The following is a 24846-nucleotide window of genomic DNA, read 5'->3' on the forward strand; positions in this document are numbered from 1 at the left end:
TGCCTGCATTAGTTTGCATTCCCAACAGTGCACAAGGGTTCCTTTTTCTCCATATCCTTACCAACTCTTATTATCTCCTATTTTTTAATGATAGCCATGTAATGATAACTTTTTTAAAGTTTATTTATTTAATTTGAGGGGGAAGGGGCAGAGAGAGAGAGGTAGAGAATCCCAAGCAGGCTCTGCACTGTCAGCCCAATGTGGGGCTTAAACTCACAAACCATGAGATCATGACCTGAACTGAAATCAAGAGTCCGGACACTTAACCAACTGAGCCAGCCAGGTGCCCCTAATGATAACTTTAAAAGGACACTGAATAGTGCGGGAGAGACCAGAAAGGTATGTGGCAGACTGTTAGTAGAGATTTATTCTGGATGAGGAGCTACAGGTGATTTTTCTTTTGTTTTTTTTTTCACCTTTCAGCTCTTTCCAAAGTGAGTGGGCCTTGCCCAGCCACTCCAGTGCTCTCAGGTGGCAGCAGAGAAGTCCTGTGAGGTATCTCTGACTGGTCCCCCTGGTCGCACAGTCACTGTCCTCCCAGGCCATCCTCCTCAGACTTCCCTCCAGCTTCCATCTGCAGGCTCACTAAGACAATTTAAATGGAGAAACCTGGGATCCTTACTTCCAGAGAGTCTGATTTAAAAGGGATCATATTGGGCTTACTTTGTGCTTGGGGACCTTAAAGCAGGAGAGAGATAAGAGAGGAAGGGCAGAGAGGGCCCAGCCAACACAGCTGGCAGCCAGGCCAGAGGACCAGGCAGTAGCAATAAGTAGATTGTTAGCACAGAAGAGAGAACACCGGTGATAAATTAAGACTTTTCATTGTCTTGTCCCAAGATGCACACAGGTTCTAATAGTGCTTCATTCACCCCTAAGCAGGCCAGGAAGAGGACAGAGGAGCAAAGATAACATTACACCTTCAGGAGCAGAAAAGACCAAGGTCGGGGTGTGAGAGGGCTGGAAGAGTATCAGGAGTAGGGGGTAGGGAAGGGGCTAGGGGATAAAGAGGGGAGCAGTGGGAGGGGTACTGGACTCAGGGAGGGACTGGGGGGAGGTGGGGTGGGGCTCAAGAAACCCTGGCTGCAGCAACAAAGATATCCTTGTAGCCCTTGATCTCCTTGATCTCATTGCTGCTGATGAGCACTTGCAGCTGGCGTGGTCCGGTTTTGATGGGGTAGAGGTCCACTTGAATTTGGATGGTGTGTCCAGCCACCAGAGTCCCAATGCTGAAAGTCACAAAGAGCCTATTACAGCCTTATGTAACTTCTGGGATGGGTGATCTAGTGTCCCCTCTTGGGGTAAGCACTTCCCACCCGACAACGCCACCACAAGGTCAGCCTTCCCCAAGGAGGGTGGGAAGTGAGGGCAAGTTTTACCACCCAAGAGACAAAGGACCAACCTATGACCCCACAAGGTACCCCTTGTCAGAGACCAGCATGAGACAGATGGTACGTACTTTTTGGATATCTGCCCATCAATGAGGCCACTTCCCTCCAGCACCATCGTGCAGTTACTCAGAGCAGTCGTTAGAGTATTGGTGAAGGTGATGTGGACTCTCAGTGCCTTGCCCACCTCAGCCCTTTTAGACACCTGTGAGGAGAGAAGACAGGGATATCGTGGGCAACTGGCCTCATTTCCGCATCCCAGTTCAGCACCCTCCACCGTCCTTCTCTTTACCAAGAAGGACTGCTTACTTCTAAAACACTGCAGCTGGGAGAGAAGAATAGAAGTCGAGAGTACTCAAGATTAACGCATATCCTGACCTGTCTTAGAAGGTCACAGTGCTTCAGGAAGCCACCACCTGTTGGGAATTGGCACCAAGTTGAAATCTATTTCCCTCCCCTCATCTAGTTCAGGATGGCAATTAGAGTTCAACTTAAGTGCCAGCCCCAATATGTTAATCATGGCTAATAGAAATGGTGTGTTGAAAGGATCCAAGAACAAATCCAGAGTCTGAGAGAGTTATGACTGATTAGTAGTGTCTGACACAGGCGTGGGCCATAGGTGCCATCCATATGCTGTCAGTGATATCTTTCTCTTTTTTAAGTTTATTTATTTTGAGAGAGGGAGCACAAGCAGGAGACGGGCAGGGGGCGGGCGGGGAGAATCTCAAGCAGGCTCAGCACCATTAGTGCAAAGCCTGATGGAGGGCTCAGACTTATGAACCGCAAGATCACAACCTGAGCTGAAACCAAGAGTCAGATACTTAACCAACTGAACCACTCTGGTGTCCCTAGCAATATCTTTCTAAGGCCAATGTCACATGATATGGCAGAGCCAGGACCTGGCCCAGGTGTCCCAGACCCTAGCCAGGATCTTTCCCCAATGTTGTTGTTTTTTTTTTTTAATGTTCATTTATTTTTGAGAGAGAGAGAGAGAGAGAGAGAGAGAGCATGAGCAAGGAGGGGCAGAGAGAAGGGAGACACAGAATCCGAAGCAGGCTCCAGGTTCTGGGCTATCAGCACAGAGCCCAATGTAGGGCTTGAACTCAGAAACCGTGAGATCATGACCTGAGCCCAAGTCAGATGCTCAATCGACTGAGCCACCCAGGCATCCCTCCCCCACCTTGTTCTGACAGTAGAAACACTCTGAGTTTCTCCAGGTGTGTTCTGTGCATCCCATGTGAGGTCTGTGTCATAGGGTAGGATGGCCTTGGCCTGTGAGAGGGAGGCAGGAACTCTATCCTACTCACTTCTAAAGCCTGGTGCCTAGTGCAGTGCCAGCCAAGGGATGGATATTTGATGAACGTATATTGAACTAAAATGAGTTCTGTTCACCCAGATCATACTCTGCCTCAAAAAGAGAATTAAGAAAAAGCAAGAACACACTCTGACTTCTCTAAAATTCAAATGAAAAAAACAAATCCCTTGTACTCTAACGAGGGCATCAAAGTAGAATAGGCAAAAATGTCTTTCAGATCCTTCATATTTGTGCAAATCATCCCCAGGTCCCTTAACTGTAGGGATCAATTGATAGTCTGCTCAGGTTCTGCTGTGTTTGCATTGGATCCTATTTGTAACCAGAGCTCTGGGTAATAGGGGAAGGGTCCTCGCCTCAGCACCAGGCTGTGATTCTTCCCACTGTTTGTAACACTGTGGCCCGACAACATGCCCAGGTGAAAACTGTTAGGTGGTCACATGGTTTATGTTGTGGAGCCACTCATTCTAGTTGAGGGTGGAGTGTGCCGCTAACAAATCCAGCAGGTGCAAAGCCAGGTTGGGACCAGGCAGTGGGCAAGTCCTTTAGAACGTGAGGGGAGATGGGGGAAAGGAGGCTTCAAGGGAAGGAAAACCAGAGTGATGGGAGATAGGGAACCTTTCTGCCCTCCATTTATCCTTCTTCCACCTGTAATGACCTTGCCAGCCACACAATCTTGGAACTCAAAGTCCGAGGCTCACCTTTCATATGTCCTCCCTCCTCCCTGTCAATCCTGTGTTATCTGCAGTGACCTTTGGAATTTGACTTGTGGTTTTTCTCAAATCCAGCTCCTCTATTCCAGTCTCCCAGCCATGGCTCTCCTGTCTCTCAGCCTCTGCAATTTCCCTACTTAAAATTCTTTCATCTCCATCTCAGATCTATGTACAGTGTCTTCCTATACATCCTCTACAAAATGTCACCTCCTCTGGGAAGACTTCCACTCTGCTCTGCACTTTGCACAGAGGACAGGACAACATCATACGGTGCTTTGATCTGTTTGGTGTCTGAGGCAGGAATTGTGTCTCATTCACTGCTGTTGCCCCAACCCCTGGGTAAGGTGAGTCAAGGGGCTTCTGGGCTCCATCTCTGTCCAAGACACCTTACCTCAATAGATAAGTGGAGAGGTTCCAGAGAGATATCTTTTAGGACCAGCATGGACCTCCCTATATCCTCCACTTTGGCAATGCCAGACACGCGGATCAGCTTCTCATCTGTCAGCTTGTTCCTATAATTGTCATAGGGCAGCAAGAGCGGCCACTGGATCTCTAAGTACAGACGGAAGACATCTTGAGTCTGGGGACACACACACACACACACACACACACACACACAGAAAATGTGTATGTGTGACAGAGAATATGTGTGTGAGTTGTTTGTGTGTGAAAGTATGTTTGTGTATATAACAGAGAAAGGTACAGTGTATTCTACAGTGTATAGGTATAGATACCTATACCTACTGCCCCTTGAGGTCATTGCTATGTCTCACCTAGTGGGATGGTGTCAGAGGCACAGCGCATGGCATGTGCGACCCCTGCCAACAGCAGCTTCACTGCCCGGCACATGTGTGGATTGGGGTGCAGGGATCTCTGTGTAATCTGGCTGAACCATCCCAGCTTTGTTCATGACCCCATGGCTCCCATCCTTATAGGTGCCTTTCCAGGCCTTGTTCATACTCACCTTCTCCAAAGTCCAGGTTCAAGCGCACTGTTTGCCTCCAGAGGGGCTCCCGGCTGCCACCCTGGTGCAGCAGGGCCTGTGCGCAGAAGCGTACCACCAGAGTGATGGGACCCCGGGGGTGGACTCTGTCTGGCACCCTCAGGGCATGCAGCTTCAGCAGCAGGTCCTGGCCCCACTCCGGCGTCCTGGCCAGGTGAAGCTGCAGCTGGGCTGGCTGACCCTGAGAGCCCCTGGCCCCCAGCAGATCCAGGAAGGGGGAAGAGGCCCTTCCTGGGCCCAGCATTTTCCGGGAAGCCTTCATGAACACAGATCGCTCCTCAGGGGATCCTGGCAGAAAGGAGAGCCAGGAAAGACCTCAGTGAGGAGGGGTTGAGAGGACCAGTCACCTTCTTTGGGAAACAAGCCACCCAGAAACTTCCAGCTCCCTTCCCCAAACCCCACCCACATGAATAGCAACATAAGGAGACAACACAGCATCATGGCGAACAGGAGGATTGGTATATTGCTTAGTGCTGCATTCAAAGCCTTGCTCAGCTATAGTCCCTTAATCTCCTGGTGCTCAGTTCTTTCATCTATAACCCAGATATATCTCGTTGCCTCATTGAGCTGCCAAAAATTTGAGTTAAATGAGTTCCTGAATGTAAGTACCCAGCATTGTTCTTTGTCATCAGTGTTGTCACCATCATCACTGTCATCATCATCAAAGCAAAAGGTTTCTCCCCTACCCCATCAGCATCCTCACTTCTAAGATACATGCTCAAATCTTCTAAATGGGGCTTCATCTCTTGCTCTTGGGATCTACTCAACAGTCAGGTTAAACCTCAACTCATTCCAAATTGTGGACTTCTCTAGTCCAGTTACTGTGCACCAGAGACACTGCTCCAAGTGCTTTCTGTGTATCCACTCATCTGCCCTCATGACAGCCCTCTGGGGTATCATTAACCGATTTTACAGATGAGGACGTGGAGGCACAGGGATGTTAAGAACATGTCCAGGCTGATACAGCTAGAACATAGCAGAATCTTGGTTGGTACTCAGGCAGCCTGATGCCTCTCTGACCTTCTCCACAGGGACATCTACTCCCTTTCACAGGCCAGGTGTCCTTTCCCTCCTTAAGTGTCCACCTCCCCCCTTTCTGCCACCCCCATTGCATGACATAAGGAGACCATGATATGACAGAGCTGTTCTTTATGAATAAAGAACATTCAATTTGAATTTCAGGTAAATTTGAATTTCAGATACACAATGAATAATTTTTGTTTAATACTTTCTGTTTTGTCCTATACTATATTTGGGATACACTTATACTAGTAAAATACTTGCTTACCTGAAGTGATCTGGAATTCAGATTTAACTGGGCACTCTATTTTTATTTGCTCAATCCAGCAACCCTAGGCCCACATGGCCAGGGTCCAGGAAAGCCCCTGGGAGTTTGCCAGAAGGAGAGGGTGATCAGGTGGTGATGGTTTTAACAGGCATGAGCCATCCTCACTGGGAAGCACAGAAAGGTGGTTATGCCCACCTACCCCCAAATCCCCTGGGCCCCAAGCACCTTCTGGATTCTTGTAGGAGCTGGTAATGTTCTGGCGCTTATCTGACCCTACCATCTTGGTGCTGATTTCCTTCCCAATGGAACTGGTGTTATGGTCCAGAATTTCCTGGGCCTGACCATCTCTGAAGAGCCAAATGACTTCATCAGCATTCACCTCAGCGTACACAAATGGGGTATCATAGGGCAGGTGAACCTCCCCTTCCCTGATGGCCTTCACAGAGGCAGGGCCACAGCAGAACAGGCCTGTGGAGGGAACAGATGTTGAGGACAGCTGACAGCTGCTAGCATGTGGACTGGGCCGGCTGGTGGTGGCAAGAATGGGGGGGGATGGGATGGAGAAGACCCTCATGTCCTCTCAGATTCCCAGAAATTCATCCAATCCTCACAACCACCTGTGAAGTGGCATTTGTCATCTTCCCCACTTTGCAGGTGAGGAAACAACTGAGAGGTCCTGTGAGTCATCTGGGTCACCCAGCTGAAGGCAATGAAATGAGAAAAAATACAACCCCTTTCTGGCCTCCTGCTCATGTGATCAGTCCCCCTGCTCAGCCTCCCCACAGAACCCAGGCCCTTACACAGTGGCCCTCACTCACCGCTGCTGGTTTGCTGAGGAGTGGGGTCCAGAACCTGCCACCCATTGTATCCTGGTGGGAGATCTTTCCGGATCATCCAGCACTCATTCCAGACATGGAAGTTCCTACAGAAAATAAGAAAATGAAGATTCACATTTTCCCCAGATTTGCCAGGTATTAGCCACTATACTAAATGCTTTGTATTACTGTTTTAAAAAATTAAAGTGTAGTTGACATACAGTATTATATTAGTTTCAGGTGTACAACAGTGATTTAGCATTTGTATAAATTATGAAGTGATCACCAAGAAAAATCTAGCTACCATCTGGCACTGTACAAAGTTGTTATGTGCTAATTATATTCCCCCTTTTTTTACTTTTTATTTGGAACTAATTTCAAGCTTACAGTAAAGTTGCAAGAATAGTACAAAAAGTACCCAGGGGTGCCTGGGTAGCTCAGTCAGTTAAGCATCTGACTCCAGCTCAGGTCATGATCTTGCAGCTCATGAGTTCGAACTCCACATTGGGCTCTGTGCTGACAGCTCAGAGCCCGGAGCCTGCTTTGGATTCTGTGTCTCCCTCTCTCTCTGCCCTTCCCCCACTCATGCTCTGTCTCTCTTTCAAAAACAAACATTTTTAAAAATTACAAAAAAATACCCAAGTCATCTATTGTTAACATTTTGCTTCATTTGCTTTATCATTGGCTTTCTTTCAGTATGGATATGAAGATTATCAATACATTTTTTCTTTTGTTTTTTTTTTTACTTCAGTGTGTATTTTCTAAGAATAGAGATCTTTCCTTACATAACTGTATACAGTTATCAACCTCACACATTTACTATTGATATAATACTTTTATCTAATTTACTGTATATATTTCAATTTTATCAATTGACAAAATAATGTCCTTTTTTAAAAAAATTATTTTTTAATTTACATCCAAGTTCATATATAGTACAATGATTTAAGGAGTAGATTCCTTAATGTCCCTTACCCATTTAGTCCATCCATCCTCCCACACTCCCTCCAGTAACCCTCTGTTTGTTCTCCATTTTTAAGAGTCTCTTATGTTTTGTCTCCTTCCCTGTTTTTATATTATTTTTGCTTTTCTTCCTTTATGTTCATCTGTTTTGAATCTTAAAGTCCTCATATGAGTGAAGTCATGTATTTGTCTTTCTCTGACTAATTTCACTTAGCATAATACCCTCTAGTTCCATCTACATAGTTGCAGATGGCAAGATTTCATTCTTTTTGATGGTTGAGTAATAATTCATTGTATACATAAACCACATCTTCTTTATCCATTCATCCATTGATGGGCATTAGGGCTCTTTCCAAACTTGGGCTATTGTCGATAGTGCATAAACATTGGGGTGCATGTGCCCCTTCGAAACAGCATACTTGTATCCCTTGGATAAATAAATACCTAGTAGTGCAAATGCTGGGTTGTAGGGTAGTTCTATTTTTAATTTTTTGAGGAACCTACATACTGTTTTGAGAGTGGCTGCACCAGTTTTCATTCCCACCAACAGTGCAAAAGAGATCCTCTTTCTCCACATCCTCACCAACATCTGTTGTTGCCTAAGTTGTTAATGTTAGCCATTCATTAACACCTAACAGGTGTGAAGTGGTATCTCATTGTGATTTTGGTTTGTATTTCCCTGATGAGGACTGTTGAACAATTTTTCATGTGACAGTTGGCCATCTGGATGTCTTCTTTGGAGAAGTGTCTATTCATGTCTTTTGCCCATTTCTTCACTGGATTATTTGTATTTTGGGTGTTGAATTTGATAAGTTCTTTATAGATTTTGGATACCAACCCTTTATCTGATATGTCATTTGCAAATATCTTCTCCCATTCCTTCAGTTGCCTTTTAGTTTTACTGATTGTTTCCTTCACTGTGCAGAAGCTTTTGAATTTGATGAGGTCCCAATAGTTCATTTTTGCTTTTGTTTCCCTTGCCTCCACAGACGTGTTGAGTAAAAAGTTGCTGCGGTCAAGGTCAAAGAGGTTTTTGCCAGGTTTTTCCTCTAGGATTTTGATGGCTTCCTGCCTTACATTTAGGTCTTTCATCCATTTTGAGTTTATTTTTGTGTATGGTGTAAGAAAGTGGTCCAGGTTCATTTATCTGCATGTCACTGTTCCATTTTCCCAGCACCACCTGCTGAAGAGACTGTCTATCCCATTGGATATCTTTCCTGCTTTGTCAAAGATTAGTTGGCAATACATTTGTGGGTCCATTTCTGGGTTCTCGATTCTGTTCAATTGATCTGAGTGTCTGTTCCTGTGCCAGTACCATACTGTCTTGATGATTATAGCTTTGTAATACAGCTTGACGTCTGGGATTGTGATGCCTCCAGCTTTGGTTTTCTTTTTCAGGATTGCTTTGGCTACTTAGGGTCTTTTCTAGTTCCATGCAAATTTTAGGATTGTTAGCTCTGTGAAGAATGCTGGTGATATTTTGGTAGAGATTGCATTGAATATATAGATTTCTTTGGGTAGTATCAACATTTTAACAATATTTGTTCTCCCTATCCAGGAGCATGGAATATTTTTCCATTTTTTGTGTCTTCTTCAATTTCTTTCATAAGCTTGCTATAGTTTTCAGTTTATAGATTTTTCACCTTTTTGGTTAGATTTATTCCTAGGTATTTTATGGGTTTTGGTGCAATTGTAAATGGAATTGATTCCTTGAATTCTCTGTCACTTCATTATTGGTGTATAGGAATGCAACCAATTTCTGTGCATTGATTTTTATATCCTGTGACTTCACTGAATTCGGATCAGTTCTAGCAGTTTTTGGCGGAATTTTTGGGTTTTTCATATAAAGACTCATGTCATCTGCAAAAAGTGAAAGTTTGACCTCCTCTTGGCTGATTTGGATGCCTTTTATCTTTTTGTGTTATCTGATTGCTGAGACTAAGTCTTCCAATACTATATTGAATAACAGTGGCAAGAGTGGATATCCCTGTCTTGTTCCTGACCTTAGGGAGAAAGCTCTCAGTTTTTCCCCATTGAAGCTGATATTAGCATTGCATCTTTCATATATGGCTTTTATGATCTCCAGGTATGGTCCTTCTATCCCTACTTTATTGAGGGTTTTTATCAAGAAAAGATTCTGTATTTTATCAAATGCTTTTTCTGCATCTATGGAGAGGATCATGTGTTCTTGTCCTTTCTTTTATTGATGTGATGAACCACATTGATTGTTTTGCAGATATCGAACCAGCCTTGCATCCCAGGTCTAAATCCCACTTGGTTGTGGTGAATAATTTTTTTTAATGTAATGTTGGTTAGTATCTTGTTGAAGATTTTTACATCCGTGTTCATCAGGGAAGTTGGTCTGTAGCTCTCCTTTTTAGTGGGGTCTTTGTCTGGTTTTCGAATCAAGGTAATGCTGGCTTCATAGAAAGAGTTTGGAAGTTTTCCTTCCATTTCTATTTTTTTTAGAACAGCTTCAAGAGAATAGGCATTAACTCCTTTTTAAATGTTTGGTAGAATTCAAAGCATGTCCTTTATAACATTCTTTACCACCCATTCCAGGATCACACATTACATTTAGTTGTCCAGTCTCTTTTGTCTACCTTGATCTGGAGCAGTTTCTTAGTCTTTGTTTTATTACATTGGCATTTTGAATACAGTATTTATTTGCCAGAGTGATATTCACTTTGAGTTTATCTGAGGTTTCCTCATAGTTAGAGTCAGGTAATGTATTCATACACAGAACACTACATAAGTGATATATCCTTCTCAGATACATCAATCAGTAGTGCTTCTGCCCTATAGTTGCTCAGAAAGGGAGGGGCTCCAAGGATTGCCACTAGTTCTCATACAACCCAAAGATCTTACCTGGAAACTGGCTGGAAAAGGATAAACATGACATCAGACTTACGGTATAGCAGAGGAAAAGGGAACCAGGGGAAGAGATCAGAGATCCAGAAATGAAGGCACACAAAAATACACACAGAAACACACATACACACACACACGCATGCAGAGAAGGAGTAAGGTGGATAGAAGAGGAAGCAGGAGAGACTGAAGAAGTAGGCAGAAGCAGCAAGTGCAGGCTTTGCCTGGAGGAGAAACAGATAATGGCACAAACAGAATGACTCAAAGAAGGAGGAATCATCTGTAAGATGCATACAGATTTTGAAGTTAGTATTCATAGAACACACAATTTATTCATTTGCTTGTGGGCTTCAGAATGTTATCCTATAGTCTTCTATTTCTGAGAGGACTTTGGTGTGATGATGTATTAGCCAGAACAGTGTCAGAGGTTATGGAATTGCTCTCAGGGCACCAGTAACAACGTACAGACTGATATTGCCTCAAGACCAGAGAGAACCAGGTCAGAGCTTCCCTCCCCTTCCTGACATGGTGCAGAGATGTGTTTGAGATGATGTCCCTTACCATATTTTGTCTCGCTTCCGAGTAGGCAGCATCTCTGCATTTTCGTCATAGTAGGTGTCAATGGTCAAGTTCCTGTCCATGTTGTGTGCAGAACGAAAATTGGAAACCACCCGGGTTGGAACACCTAAACATCTCATTACTAAAGAGAAAGAAAATATGGAGACTCATTAGCTCCCCATGCATGCTTTCTAACGTTTAAGCTGGAGGAGAGAAAGGTGGCCAGGATTCTTACAGATCCATACCTGTAAGTCCTTTATTCTCAGAGCACTGCACCCAGGCCCAGAACCCTGCTGCCTACCTGCCCTATCGATGGTTTCCATCCCACTAGGAAAAATAAATCATTTGAGGGTTACTTAAAACAACAATAAGCAACTCAGCTTATCATTTAGGGCTTTTTCCATTCAGCTGCTTTTCAAACTGAAAACAGAGAATCTAAGACATTTACTAATTTGAAAGAAAATTAAAAAAAAACTTTAGGCCTTTACTGTGGCCCATTTCAGAAGAGAATCTGTGTGGCCTTCGGCAAATGGCTTAACTTCTCTGGGCCTTAGTCTCCTCGTGTGTAACAAAATAAGGAATTGGACCAGATGATTTTCAATTCTGAAATTCTGAATCTGTAATTCTACTGAAATACAAGGATTTGGAGGAGGTAACAAAGAAATCAGAGAAAGGATAGAAGGGCAAGATGGTCTTAAAGAGATAAGTGGAAGACATCAGAGACAAAGGGAACCTGCTTGTACACAGAGGCATTAGCCATCTTTGATAAGTCAACAGCATCCTCTTGTGGCTTCACAGGGTAGTACTGCAAAGGCTTTTTAAATATGAGTTAAGATTTTTTTTTTTTAATGTTTTATGTATTTTTTGAGAGAGTGCAGGGGGAGCGGCAGAGAGAGGGAGACAGGATTTGAAGCGGTCTCTGACAGCAGCGAATCCAATGGGAGACTTGAACTGCCTGGCCCTGAGATCATGCCCTGAGCCGAAGTTGGATGCTCAACTGACAGCCACTCAGGCACCATAAAAGCTGAGTTAAGATCTTAAGATTTCACATAGGTAGTTAAGATCTACTCACACAAAGCAGATATTACACCACCACCACATGCAAATGCAAACACACACACACACACACACACACATCTGCCCAAGGCCAAGTAAAATCAAACCAAGAGGCAAATGTGACCTTTGGAACATAGATCCCCACCTCAGCCCACTAGGTGAGGAGTTTAGATAGAGGTTTATTCTCTCCCGATCTAGCTCAGGACAAGCAGAGGGTGCTTCTGAGGCTGCGGGGAGGATTATAGTGCTTTAAAGAGTAAGCGGACTATTCAGATTGACCAATCTTTTTGTTATGATTGATTCAAAAACCTCAAAGGGAGCCAGCCATGTGCTCACAGTCATCTCTCTACTCCCAGCACATCTCCTGAGCTTTTCATAACCTCTCTGCAGGGGTGACAGCTAGAGCAGGGCTGCAGGTGGCTAGCGGATGCGTGGTGGGAGCAGCTGTCCCCTCCCTCAATGGCCCCAGAACTCTAGGACCTGGGAGTGGGGAGAGGCTTCAAGGTGGAGTAAAGGATGCAGACCTAGACCTTCTCCCTCACATCCCAGGGCCTAAAGGCCCAAGCCTTTCTCTATAACACCTGCCTTGCCAGGGACTTCCCAGCCCAAGGCAAATGTGGCCATACTAAATACTGGTACTGTGCTGAGCATTTCCCAGGGAAAATGAATGAGCAAAGTGAGGCCACTTGATTTGAACACTCAGATTTAAACATCCCCTCTATCTGTAGCACCTGTACGTAACTGCCAAGCTATGCTGCTCCTCTCAGAAAAATCTAGAACTTTGTCTTTGGCCTCTGTCTCTGTCTTCCCTGTTCTGTGCCCCGTCATCCTCCAATTCAGAGTCAGCCCATTCACTCGGCAAACACTGATTGAGCACCACAATGTAACAGGCAGCACTGTATAAGGTACTGCTGCCTTGCATGGGGGAAGACAGGCAGGGCACCTCAGTATTCTGTCTTTCCCTCATCTTCACAAATAATCCAATCATACCTTTGCACTAAATTGTAAGTGACAATGCATAAAACATTGATGCTGCATGTGGGTAGTTAGCAAAGTAGCAAATCTCCTATCGTAACTCCTCAAGAAACTTTACAAGAAGTATTTGGGAGCCGCCAGCTCTGCCCACAGGTGGGATCAGACTTTCCCAGATCATCTGCTTGCATTTGAAATTTCCCCCAGCTGTCCCTGACTCTAGGCTCACCGGGAGTGGAGAAACCTGAGCAGTGGAAGAGAGAAGCTGCCTTTGCTTCCACTTTGGGACCACACTCTTCTTTATCCAAGTGACCATTTTAATAGTCTAACTGTCATCAAGGAGACTGCAGAGTGATTGCAACAGGTCAACCTCCCTCCTACGAAAATATGCAGGACTCCCTAAGAGTATGGAGTGTGCTGGGTGAGAGTCCCTGGGTGCACTGTAATTCTTAGCTGTGGGATTATGGGCAGCCACAGTTTACTTATGTGAAAATGGAGATAACCAGAGCCCAATTTCAAAGGGTCATCACAAAAGTAAACAGATGATTCTACATCCCCATCTTTCCCTCACTCACCTGTGCACATCACAGCTGCAAAGACCCAGCACTGTCCATACTTCACAGGCTGCCTGCCCCTGGCTAACCACTGCCGCAGGATGGCTACGCTGCCATTCCACTCCAGCGGGCTGACCCCCCTGGAATAGTCCTCTCCCCAGTTTCCCTGCAGCACACCGTTGTCATCATTGCTGTTGATCTGCAAAGGACAGACAGAGGGGGTCCCCACAGAGCTCTAGGGAAGCTCAGATTGTCCTCAGACAGGGGCGGGAGAGCTTCTCTGCTTACCATGGCACTCACCACCCTGCAGACGTACACAGGGTCATTCCGCTGGGAGTAGTCCTTGGACGGGTTCTCTAAGAAGTACAGGCTCTTGTTCAAGATCTCAAAGCAGATGTCTATGATGTCCTCTTCAAACTTCCAAGTGATTTCAAGGGACGGAAAAGTGAAGAGTAAAAATGTCTAGTGTCCTGAAACTTCAAGTCAGTAATACAGGCTTTGAGGGATGGTGCATATGTGCTGGGGATGAGGGTGAGGTTAAATATTAGACAAAGTCTTGCCTTCAGAGAGCTTATAAATCAAATTCGGAGTGTATGAGATTCAGAATTCTGGAAAATGAACTTGAGTGACTCTGATGGAAAATACAAACAGAATTTGGAGGTGAGGGACCCTGTTGGCCAAGAGATCAGAGAAGACCATTCGCACCAGTAGGCTTGGAAGGGCCAGGTAGACAGGAAGAGAGCAGGGTGGGGATGTTCACCTGAGGTCTTTGACTATGGTGGTGCCAAGGACAGGGGCTTAGAGGTTTTCATTTCTGGAGGACTTGAGGGAATAGGAAAGATCAGATGGATAAATACAGTGCAGCCATGAGAGGCAACGGAGAGGAGTATGGGGAAGCCTTGAAATCAAGTAGAGTTCAGCTGAAGCTAGGAACCCAGGAGAAGCCAGTGTTTGCTCATGACATCAGTTTATAACATATACTTGAGACATACGCCCATGTGAAGTAGGGACAGTGCCGGGTCTTTGCAGCTGTTATGTGCACAGGTGAGTGAGAGAGAGATGAGGATGCAGACATATGTCTCCATGTCAAAAAGTCACACAAGTTGTCACAGTTGGAGAACACAGCAAGGCTCCCCGCTCCCTCCCCACCATCCTCCTGGTGAGTATGGATGGGGCTGAGACATCAGTGGGAGGGAGGCAGAAAGTACACCAGTCATGTTTGCTGGTTGAAAGTGGCAATGTTGCCCAAAGCCAAAGGTCCTGCCATTTGTACACTGAGTATTTGACATTATTAAAGAATTGTGCATTTTTTCAGTTATGATAATGTTCACTTTTTTCAGGAAGAGTTGTTATCTTTTAGAGCTATATGCAGAAGTATTACTGGATTAAATGATATGGTATCTATACATTTCTTCCAAAACTTCCAATGATGAGTTGGGAGGGATGGAGACATTATAGACCAGGGACGGGCAAACTTTTTTGTAAAGGACAGATAGTAAGTATTTAGCTTTTGCAGGCTGTGGGGTGTTTGTCTCAACTATTCAACTCTACCACTGTCGCATGAACATAGCCACAGGTGACACTTAAGTGAATGAGCATGGCTGTGGTCTCGTAAAATGTTACCCCTGGACACCAACGCTTGAACTTCATATAACTTGTATGTCGCAAAAAATTTTTAGTTCTTTTTCAAGTTTAAAAACATGAAAACCATTTTAACTCATGGACCATACAAAAACATTCAGTGGACTCTAGTTTGTAAACTGGTTTAGATGCAGTAAGATTCACCATAATTTGCTCACTACTGGGGCTGAGATAGGTTCATTTTAGTAGCCTGTCTACTTGGATTATGTTTCAAGTTTTTATATAAAATATTATTTTTTATATAAAATATAAAGTATTTGAAAGACATGTCCCCTTCCTTCCTTTCCCCTCTTACTGGTTAGAAAATTGGCCAGGCACCACACACACTGACATTTGTTAGCGGTCTTCTGTAAGCTAATAGAGTTGATTAAGAATAAGCTTAAGGAGACCTGCCCCAGGCCCAATTTCAGGTGACAGTATTACCTGCCCGTAGTTCCAGGGCCAGGAGGTGATGAATCTTTCATGACCCTTGTAAACAAAGCCATAGTCCATCATGATATACTCCTGCAGTAGTATTTCACTTGGTAGGTAGACATCATCCTCTGAGTGGTTAAGAGTAGTGGAGGAGGCAAAAGACAAAGAGAGTAATAAAATAAAATAAAATAAATAGTAATGACACTGTCTTGCTGGATAATAGGGCAAGGTAGGGGTTGATGGCAATAGAAATAGAGACTGGACCCCTGAAAAGTCTACTTTACTCTTCTCAAGGCCAGTGATATAATCTGTACTTTAAAACATAATGATGATCATTTTCTGATTGTAAATGTGGAAAGCCTATTGTAGAGATTTGGAAAATACAGATGACGGAATGCAGATAATTAAAATCACTCATTCCTACTAGTCAGAGACACCCACCGATGCAGTTTGGTGTGTTCCTACCACTCTTTCTTTGTATTACCACATATATGTAATACAATTAGGATCACACTGTGTCCCATTTCTTAATCTCTTTCACTGCACATCACACCACAAACTTTTCATCATGCCATTAAAATTCTTTTTTTTAAAGATGGTTTTTAGTGAGCACATGGATATATACAGCATAGATAAGCTGCTTTTATCTTCTGGGGAAGAACCTTGCTGAGCCTTTCCAGTGGATCAGGTTAGCATTACAGCCTGTGAAGCAGTTGTACCTGCATTCCAAGGGTTAAAAAGCAGGATGAAAGTCCCCAGTGGGTGAGTCACACTGTGACCCTGACTCTGAGAGATATCTATCTTCAGAGTGTAGGGACCAATGACTGCATTGGCTGGCGTAAAAAGGGAGACAAAGAGCGAGTTGACATCAGTGGTGAAGTCAGAAGCACTCCAGACATTCCCTTGTCGAGCCTGAGTAAGGGAGAAGGTGGCTCGGGTTCCCAGCAACTCCGTGGGCGCTGGTCCTGTGTGAGAGACAAATGACCCCTCAGTGAGGTTTAAAATCTATGTGACGTAATTCCAGGGGGCTAGGAGGACCCTCGCCTTCTTCCACTACTTGCTAATCCTTTTGGTTTAAGGCTTTTATTACCACTGGGTGTCTTTGGACTAGCCACTTAAAGTCTGTAGGTCTTAGTTTTTCTTATCTGTAAAATGGGGTCATCATAGTACCTGAAAGCTGAAACTCCTGTCATGGGGATTAAATAATTAAAATAATATATATGAAGTTTTAGCAGAGCACCTGTTGTGCATTTAAAAACTGGATGTTACTGGGGCACCTGGGTGGCATAGTTAGTTAAGCGCTGAACTCTTGATCTCAGCTCAGGTCATGATAACACAGTTTGTGAGTTCAAGCCCCGCATTGGGCTCTGTGTGGAGCCTACTTAGGATTCTGTCTCTCCTCTCTGCCCCTCCCCAGCTTATGTTTGCTCTCTCTCTTTCTCTCTCTCTCTCTCTCTCTCTCTCTCTCTCTCTCTCTCTCGCTCTTTCTCTCAAAATAAATAAATAAACTTTTTTAAATGGCTGTAATTATCACAATTTCAATTTGCTGAGTTGGCCAAATCTTTCCTTAACATCACTTACCAGGGAGCACTTATAGGTTCCTGGGGATCCCAGGAAAAAGGAGGGGAGAGAACACTCAGGAAGGAGGAGTCAGAGTCCCACAGGTGAATTTTACCTTGGGGCAGGGTGAACTCACCAGTCTCGGCCACAAAGGTGAGGTGGTCTGTCCCAAAGTGGAAGGGTCGGCTAAAACGTAGCTGGAGCAGGAAGGACTGGCCCCGGCGAACAACCAGCCGCTTCAGGCCCATCTCCTGCGTGTGATGCTCCTGGTTGTTCCTTGGGCTCTGCAGGTCTACAGCCCTGAGCTCCAAGGCTGCCACTGGAGGGGGCCCGAGAGAGGAGACAGGTCACCACCCAGCTGTGGTTCTCCTCGCTCAGCATCCCCTGCCACTTCTCCATCATTTCTGTGGCACCTGGCTCTGACTTCGGTAGGATTCCTATCTCGACCTTAGCCCTCCTGGCCCCCCTGTCTGCTAGTTTCATGTCTTAGTGGACTTACTGTCAGCAATTTAGCAGGCCCCGATCCTGGAGTGGGAAGATTGTGCTCCTGGTGACCTCTGCACCTGGACCAGAGCTATAGGGCTCAAGAACTAGGGTCCCAGGTTGAGAAAGCTTTCCAGACAACTGAAACTTAACTCTTGAAGTGCCACCACACACAATTTCCACTTTTCTTGACAATCTTTCCAAAAGTTACTCTATTATCACACTGATAGAAGAAAGAGCATATTAGCATTTTGTATGGATTAAGTCAGTTAGCTGATTGGAGGCTGGGACCTCAGCTACAGGAAAGTCCTGCTTACCATTCTGGGTAGGCAGCTTCTTTCTCACCTCTCAGTATGAGAGCACTGACTCTTCCCAGGATACTACTGTGTGTGTACCTAGTATACAGTTAAAGACTCCCGTGGCCAGAGTGTGGTCTCTCACTACCTTAGCCATGAGACCTTGGGTGAGTCACTTAATATCCCTAGGCATCAGTGTCCTCAGCTGCAAAATAGAGACTGTGGTATTCCTACCCCATAGGGTCTGTGTAAGCCTTGAGTGAGGATTCACAGGTAAAGGACTTATGGTAGTGGCAGGTAGAGTAAGCACTCAATAATCATTAATTGCTCTTAGTGCTAGTAATGACACAGCCTCAGATTTTATTTGCTTTGTTATTTTTTTAAAAAATACTGTTTATTTTTATTTTTGAAAGAGAGAGCAAGAGAGCTCATGGGAGTGGAGTAGGAGCAGAGAGAGAGAGAGAGAGGGAGACACAGAATCCAAAGCAAGCTTTAGGCTCTGAGGGGTCAGTTCAGGTGACACAGGGCTTGAACCCACAAACTGGGAGATCATGACCTGAGCCAAAGTCTGACGCTTAGCCAACTGAGCCACCCAGGCACCCCTGGGTTATTTTTGCTAGTGATACTTACTGCGCTTACTGTAAACAAAAATCCATTTGATCTTTTCCCCTAGTAGCCCATCAGTTTATCTCAGTGGTTCTCCAGTGGAGAAATTCTTTCCCTTGGAGGACATGTAGCATTGTCTGGAGACATTTCTGGTTGTCACAGCAGGGCGGGGGGTAGAGGCCGAGGATGCTGCCAAACAGCATCCTAGAGGAAATACAAATTTTAGCACCCACCAGTTTTTCTGCCATTCACATTCTGAAATTCCACAAAGATACTTTATGTTTTTGCTAAAGTAGTTTACTTTGATAGTTTCGGCCCATCTTTCCTACCTTGCTGGACTTCTTAAATCCTAGTTCTTTTGGGGCGCCTGGGTGGCTCAGTCGGTTAAGCCTCCGACTTCGGCTCAGGTCAGTCTCACGTTTGTGGGTTCGAGCCCCGCATCAGGCTCTGTGCTGACAGCTAGCTCAGAGCCTGGAGCCTGCTTCCAGTTCTGTGTTTCCTTCTCTCTCTCTGCACCTCCCCCTCTCATGCTCTGTCTCTCTTTGTATCAAAATAAATAAAACATTAAAAAAAAAGTTAAAAAAAAAAATCCTAGTTCTTTCACCCAAATGCCTTACTGTGCCATCCGGGGATTGCCTAAACTGTGTTCCAGGTCTTCATCCAAGGTGTTGCTAATAAGATGGTTCTAAGCATTAGGGCTTAAGTCAGATGCCAATGGAGTGTCATGTTGAAGCTTTCTTCCAGGTTAATGCTGAGCTATTAGGAAATACTCTTTAAGTATAGTTGTTCAACTAGCTGTGGCAACATCTGATACTTTACCCGAGGAAATTGGATTAGGTGTTTAAAATTTTCCTTCACAGCCTGAAATCACATCCAACTTTTATATTTGCATCTTTCCCACAACTTTGTTAAACATTTGGCTAAAAACAGGATGTGTGTGGTGAAGGCCCCTTGATCCCCCTTCTTGTGACCATCTTTCACTGAGGCAGATTCAAAGGTGAATCACTAGATCAAACAGTACAAAGTTTTTAAAGCTTTTGATATAACTTAGGCACTTAAATAATTATATTATTGGGACCAGAAAAGTCAGGATGAGAGCTAATATGGTTGCCCTTAAGTTACTTAACAGCATTTTTTTTAAAAACAGGTCCACTCCATTAGTAGTTTGCAAAATCAATTCAGAGAAATGTGACCAATATTTTTTTTAAATAGAAAATATCACAATGTAGCACACATAAGGACCAGAAGAATAATTTTGTATGTAACTGGGTCATTATGTAAACTGTGGGTCAGAGTCAAAACATTTGAAAGCAATCGGCCTAGATGCTGGTAGAAACTGATTGTATCTTATCTTTCGCTGAAAGACCTGACATTTTCAAACCAGGAACTATGGAGCCTCCGAAGGAAGCTTCTCCACCCCATATATGACATCCAGTGGCCATTCCACCCTGAAAGGTCAGATACCTGAAAGAGGTGGTGAAGAGCACACAGCAGTGCTCACATCACTTCCACAAGAGGGAGCAGGATGGAGGGGCAGCCTTTTCCTGGTTGCCGTCCACAGCTAGAAGCATAGTTCCTAAGGGCAGCTCAGTTCTCCCTTTACTTTACTCAGGCTGAGGTGGTTTGGGAAGGAAAGGGGAGGAGGAAGAAGGAAGATGCCTTCCTCGTCATGCCTAAGATTGCAGTGTGTGGAGAAAACTTATTGTCCATTGGAAACTCAGGTTTTCTTTTTTATTCTACTTAACCCCATTATGCATGTGGCACACTGAAGGGCTTTTCATGTCAGGGGGACAGTGACTTCAGAGAACAAGAGGGAAGTCCTTCAAGGGAGCAGGAAAAAACTTAAAAAACCCAAAAGGATCAGGAAGAGGTTCAACAAAGCAGGAAATCAAGCAGAAGCAAGTAGTAAAGACATGTCAGCTCTCACAAGGCCTCCTTGCCTTGGCTATTGGCCGACCAGAGTTAATGACTCGAGTAAGAGGAGAGGAACCCTGACCACATGACTCCTGGCGCGTAAATATAAAGATGAGGAAGGATCAAAATATACCCCCATGTATTTTCCTTAAACAGCACGGGGGGAGACAGGGAGGACTTCACAATAGCCAGCTGCCTGTTATGAGTTCTGAAGCTCCTGCCCTCTGAGACCAAAGCCTGAGGCAGCCGTGCCCTCACAGACGGCTCCATCTCTCCCCTTGGGTCTTAGCTCAGAGGTACCCGCTGCACAGGGTCTTTCTTCAGCCACTGAAGGTGATGCCCCTCCTCTTACCCTATCGCTTGCCAGCACAACACCCTTTTTATTCTCTTCTGGGCACTTAACAGTATCTGGGATTATTTCCACGGAAGGAGAGACCTCGGCCATCTTCTGGTACCTGGATCCCCCACACCTAGGATAGAGCATGGTTCCTAAAGGCTGATAATGATCACTAATGTTCCCTGAATAACCTATATTCCAAGTACCATCCAAAGCATTCTATGTGTCTAAAATCACTTATGTTCTCACAACCATGCAGTGATGGAGGTGTTGCCCTAATGCAGGAAGGTACAGGGTAGAGCTGGGATTCAAACCCAGATAGGCTGGCTCCAGAGCCTTTCCCCTTCAGTCTCCTGCCTTCCCCGGGGAGTGCTCTGAGATGTGTGCAGGTGCAGTGTGTGCAGCACGGGTAGCGCACAAGGAGAATAGCCTCGCAGGACGGCAGCAGGGCTCTGGGGGAAGAGAAGGAGGAAAGCCTGTGCAGGCAGCAGGGCCTGGATGGGAGGGGGGGAAGGCTGGACTCCAGGCCAAGATGCTGCTGTTTGACCCACTACTAATGAGTATACCTATCTATGGGAGAGGACAAAATGGTATACCTTTCTGAGGGCAACTTATCAATATTTATTATAAAAGAAAAGAAAGCCTTAAAACATAAATACACTTGAGGCACAAATCCCTCTTTTGGGAATTTTTCCTAAGGAAAAAAATGACAATTTATGTACAAAAATATAAGCATAAGGATGTTCAGAACAACTCAAATATCCTGTAGTAAGTGTTGGATAGATAACCTTTATTCCTCTCATGTTGATGTAACAAACAAAAAGAACAAAGAATATGGGGAAATAATTCATGAGGTATTAAAAAGTACCATAAAAAGACTTAAACGCAGTATGTTACAGATTATCTTTAGGCAGTGACATTATGGGAAATTTTCCTTTCCTTTGAGTTTTTTGGTATTGTCCACAAACTTGCTTTGAACATGCGTTCCTTTTGGATGAAGGAAAAGTGTTACTTTGATTAGAGGCAGGTCAAAGCTGCAGCTGAGGACTAATCGGCTATAATGTAGCACAGACAGAAGGGAAAAGTCTAGGGCAGGAAGGCCAGTGAGGCTCTATTGCAATAACCCAGGTAAAAGGCTAAGAGGACCTTAACAAGGTGTTGAAAAGAAGAGAGGGACCGCCCTGTGTGTGCCAGGGACTGAAGTCCACAGGCATGTGGCCGGCTAACAAACACTTGAAATGCCTTGACTTCCAGTGCTTCCTAAAGCTAGTTTGGATGAAGACTGGGGCAGGTTAAAACAATCCACTGCCAGCGATGCAAAGAAGCGGGAAGCCCCAGACAGGGGTGGTGAAGGGTAAATTGTCCCGGGCACAGCCCAGCACTGACACCTGGCACCTGCCTCCAAATGTCATGTGCACTTGGCTCCTTCCCTTCTCCTGCCCTTGTCCCTGCATTTAGTCTAGCTTCTGTGTCACTGTCTTTTCTTTTCCCACTTCTCATTGTTATTGTCAGTTTGGGGCTTTGATAAATACTTCATTCTTTTTCATTTCTTCCCATTTCAAAAATGTAAAAGGATGTGTCTTTGTGAGAGCACACAGATTCCTAAACGATGAGATTACTGCAGAGTGTTTGTATGTCCCTTGAAATGTTCAAGAAGAAAAATATTATCTAGAGGTTCAAGTCCAGATTTCTTCATCACATGTTCAAAGTCCTCCAACTTATCGATCCAGTCTTATCTCATGGTAGCCCATAAACTCTGCCTCATTCATGTTGTGGGCTTCAAACCTCTGGATGTAGGGATTGGGGTTTCAATTTTTCCAGGAAAACTCAGCATCCATCTTCTCCACGAAATTCTCCCCAAGCATTTTGGGACATGGAGATATCCTAGCACCAGTAACAATAGTTTTATAGCTCCATAATACTTATTGAGTGTCTTTAAGCCTTGGGCTTTCTATACATTGTATCCTTCTATCCCTGCAACTACGGGACAAGATATTATTAACTCCATATTACAGATGAGCAGGCAGAGGATCAGTGAGATTAAGTAACTAGGTAGGTGTCACTTATAGTAAGTGGCAAAATTGTCATTCAAACATAGACAGTTTGACCTCAGAGCCTAGCTTTTTTTTTAAATAGTTTATTACCAAATTGATTTCCATATAACACACCGTGCTCTTCCCCACAAGTGCCCGTCTCCTTAACCATCACCCCCCTTAGCCCCTCCTTCTTCAGCCCTCAGTTTGTTTTCAGTATTCAAGAGTCTCTCCTGATTTGCCTCCCTCCCTCTCCCTAACTCTTTCTCCCCCCTTTCCTCTTCCCATGGTCACTATTAGGTTTCTCCTGTTAGACCTATGAGTGAAACCATATGGTATCTGTCCTTCTCCGCCTGACTTATTTCACTTAGCATGACTCCCTCGAGGTCCATCCATTTTGCTACAAATGGCCAGATGTCATTCTTTCTCATTGCTGTGTAGTATTCCATTGTGTATATATATATATATACCACATCTTCTTTATCCATTCATCAGTTGATGGACATTTAGTCAGAGCCTAGCTTTTAACCTCTGGCTTGTGGTGCTGGTCTGGAGTTTTTCACTTTTTGTTTGTTTGTTTCACATAAGTGAATATCCTGTTCTATTCAAATGAATAAAACTCCTAAGAGAAGCTGCTCTAGTGGAAAATGTGGGGAAGGAATCTCTGGTTTATCTGCAGAGCCTTCTGGGTCGAAAGAACATAATGAAAACCACAGATTTATCCCAACCTCCTCATCCTAAAATGCCAGCAGGTCAGGTCAGAACTAGTTTCAGGACCCACCTGGTGTCTCTATCTTCTCTGTAATTTCTCAGACTCTGAACCATTTATCTGCCAGTTAATCATGTACCACTAAGTCCTTTCTTTGTAACATGATTTTCCTTTAATGATATCTATATGAGTAGCTATGTTGTGTGATTGTTAGCAGCTAGTACTCAGCAATTCAAACAGCTGCTGGCAAGAGAGAAGTGTTACCAGGATGGCTACCCAGGTTAAATGATTAGGTTTTTTGCAGCAAACATAACAAAGGATTAATATCCATAATATATAAAAGTTGTTATAAACATTAAGTAGTCTTGCTATACTCAAAGAAATGCAAACTAAAACAATAATGAGATCCTTCTCTGATCCGTTCAAAAATATTTAAGAGAAGAATAATAGCGTATTCTGTGAAGCTATATATGGAAGTGGGCAAATTTCATACATTGATGGTGGGAATGTAAGTTCATACAGACTTTTTAGAGGAAATAGATTGATATTGAAGAGCAGCAGAATATGTCACCCCAAAATATGCCACTTTGGTATAAAGATTATTTCAAGCTGAAGGCACTTGAGAAGCAGATATAAGAAAAGCTCTCAGCACTTTCCCTATTTGCTTAAAAGCAGGACATAAATTTATAAAGCTGTCCCTCCTCCCCAGTCTACCAGAAAGGGCAGAAGTTCATCACCAGTGACATCTCTAGACCCTCATCAGCCCAGAGATGGAACGAGAGAAATCTACATAAGAAACTATTAACTGGCCCTTCTCTCCCACTAGGCTCCCCCTATATTTACGCCCCTACAGTTTTCTGCCCTAGAAACTGAGAGTCCTTTTCCTTTGTCTTGTTACTTCTCTGAAACATGTGCATGTGTAAGTGCAACACACATGTTAATATACTTTTGTTTTCTGGTGTGTTTTTTTTTATCAGTCTAATTATAGGTCCTCACCCAATGAACTTAAAGTGGATATTGTCTTTGACCTAACAGTTCTTTTAGAAATTTTTCATATAGGGGTGTCTGGGTGGCTCAGTTGGTTGAGCATCTGACTCTTGATTCCAGCTCAGGTCACGATCTCACAATTTGTGAGATCAAGCCCTGTGTCAGGCTTGGGCTGACAACACGGAGTCATCTTGGGATTCTCTCTCCCTCTCTCTCTACCCCTCCCCCACTTGCATGTGCTCTCTCTCAAAATAAATAAATAAACTTAAAAAAATAAATCTTTCATATAAAAAATACTGGCACACATATGCAAAGTTACATCAGCTGGGACATTCATTGCAGCATTGTCCATAAGAGCAAAATACTGGAAACAATCTAA

General features: G+C 44.2%; 2 protein-coding genes across 3 annotated transcripts in view; one reads left to right on the top strand and one right to left on the bottom strand.

Annotated features, from left to right (window-relative positions):
• The window catches only part of CCNDBP1 (cyclin D1 binding protein 1), a 109855-nt gene that overhangs the window by 79994 nt on the left and 5015 nt on the right, over positions 1–24846 (top strand). The gene's annotated exons all lie outside the window — the stretch shown is intronic.
• On the bottom strand, positions 1067–20885 carry TGM7 (transglutaminase 7). Its single transcript, XM_029952237.1, has 13 exons — positions 20702–20885; positions 17239–17421; positions 16262–16507; positions 15552–15670; positions 13776–13904; positions 13509–13686; positions 10909–11047; positions 6520–6623; positions 5927–6169; positions 4375–4701; positions 3802–3962; positions 1457–1590; positions 1067–1226 (listed from the first exon to the last, which is right to left on the bottom strand). The coding sequence occupies exons 1-13, from the start codon at positions 20883–20885 to the stop codon at positions 1067–1069; spliced, it is 2307 nt and encodes a 768-aa protein (XP_029808097.1).

This window comes from Suricata suricatta, chromosome 9 (genome assembly GCF_006229205.1).
Source record: "Suricata suricatta isolate VVHF042 chromosome 9, meerkat_22Aug2017_6uvM2_HiC, whole genome shotgun sequence".
Lineage (NCBI taxonomy): Eukaryota > Metazoa > Chordata > Mammalia > Carnivora > Herpestidae > Suricata > Suricata suricatta.

Bases quoted from the DNA above. Each gene is read 5' to 3' on its own strand.
- TGM7 (XM_029952237.1), bottom strand. From the start codon at position 20,885: ATGCTCTATCCTAGGTGTGGGGGATCCAGGTACCAGAAGATGGCCGAG. The intron at 4,702-5,926 runs GTGCTTGGGGCC...CCTTTCTGCCAG, and splicing joins CTCCTACAAGAATCCAGAAG to GATCCCCTGAGGAGCGATCT. The intron at 1,591-3,801 runs GTAAGGTGTCTT...CTCTCCTCACAG, and splicing joins CTCTCCACTTATCTATTGAG to GTGTCTAAAAGGGCTGAGGT.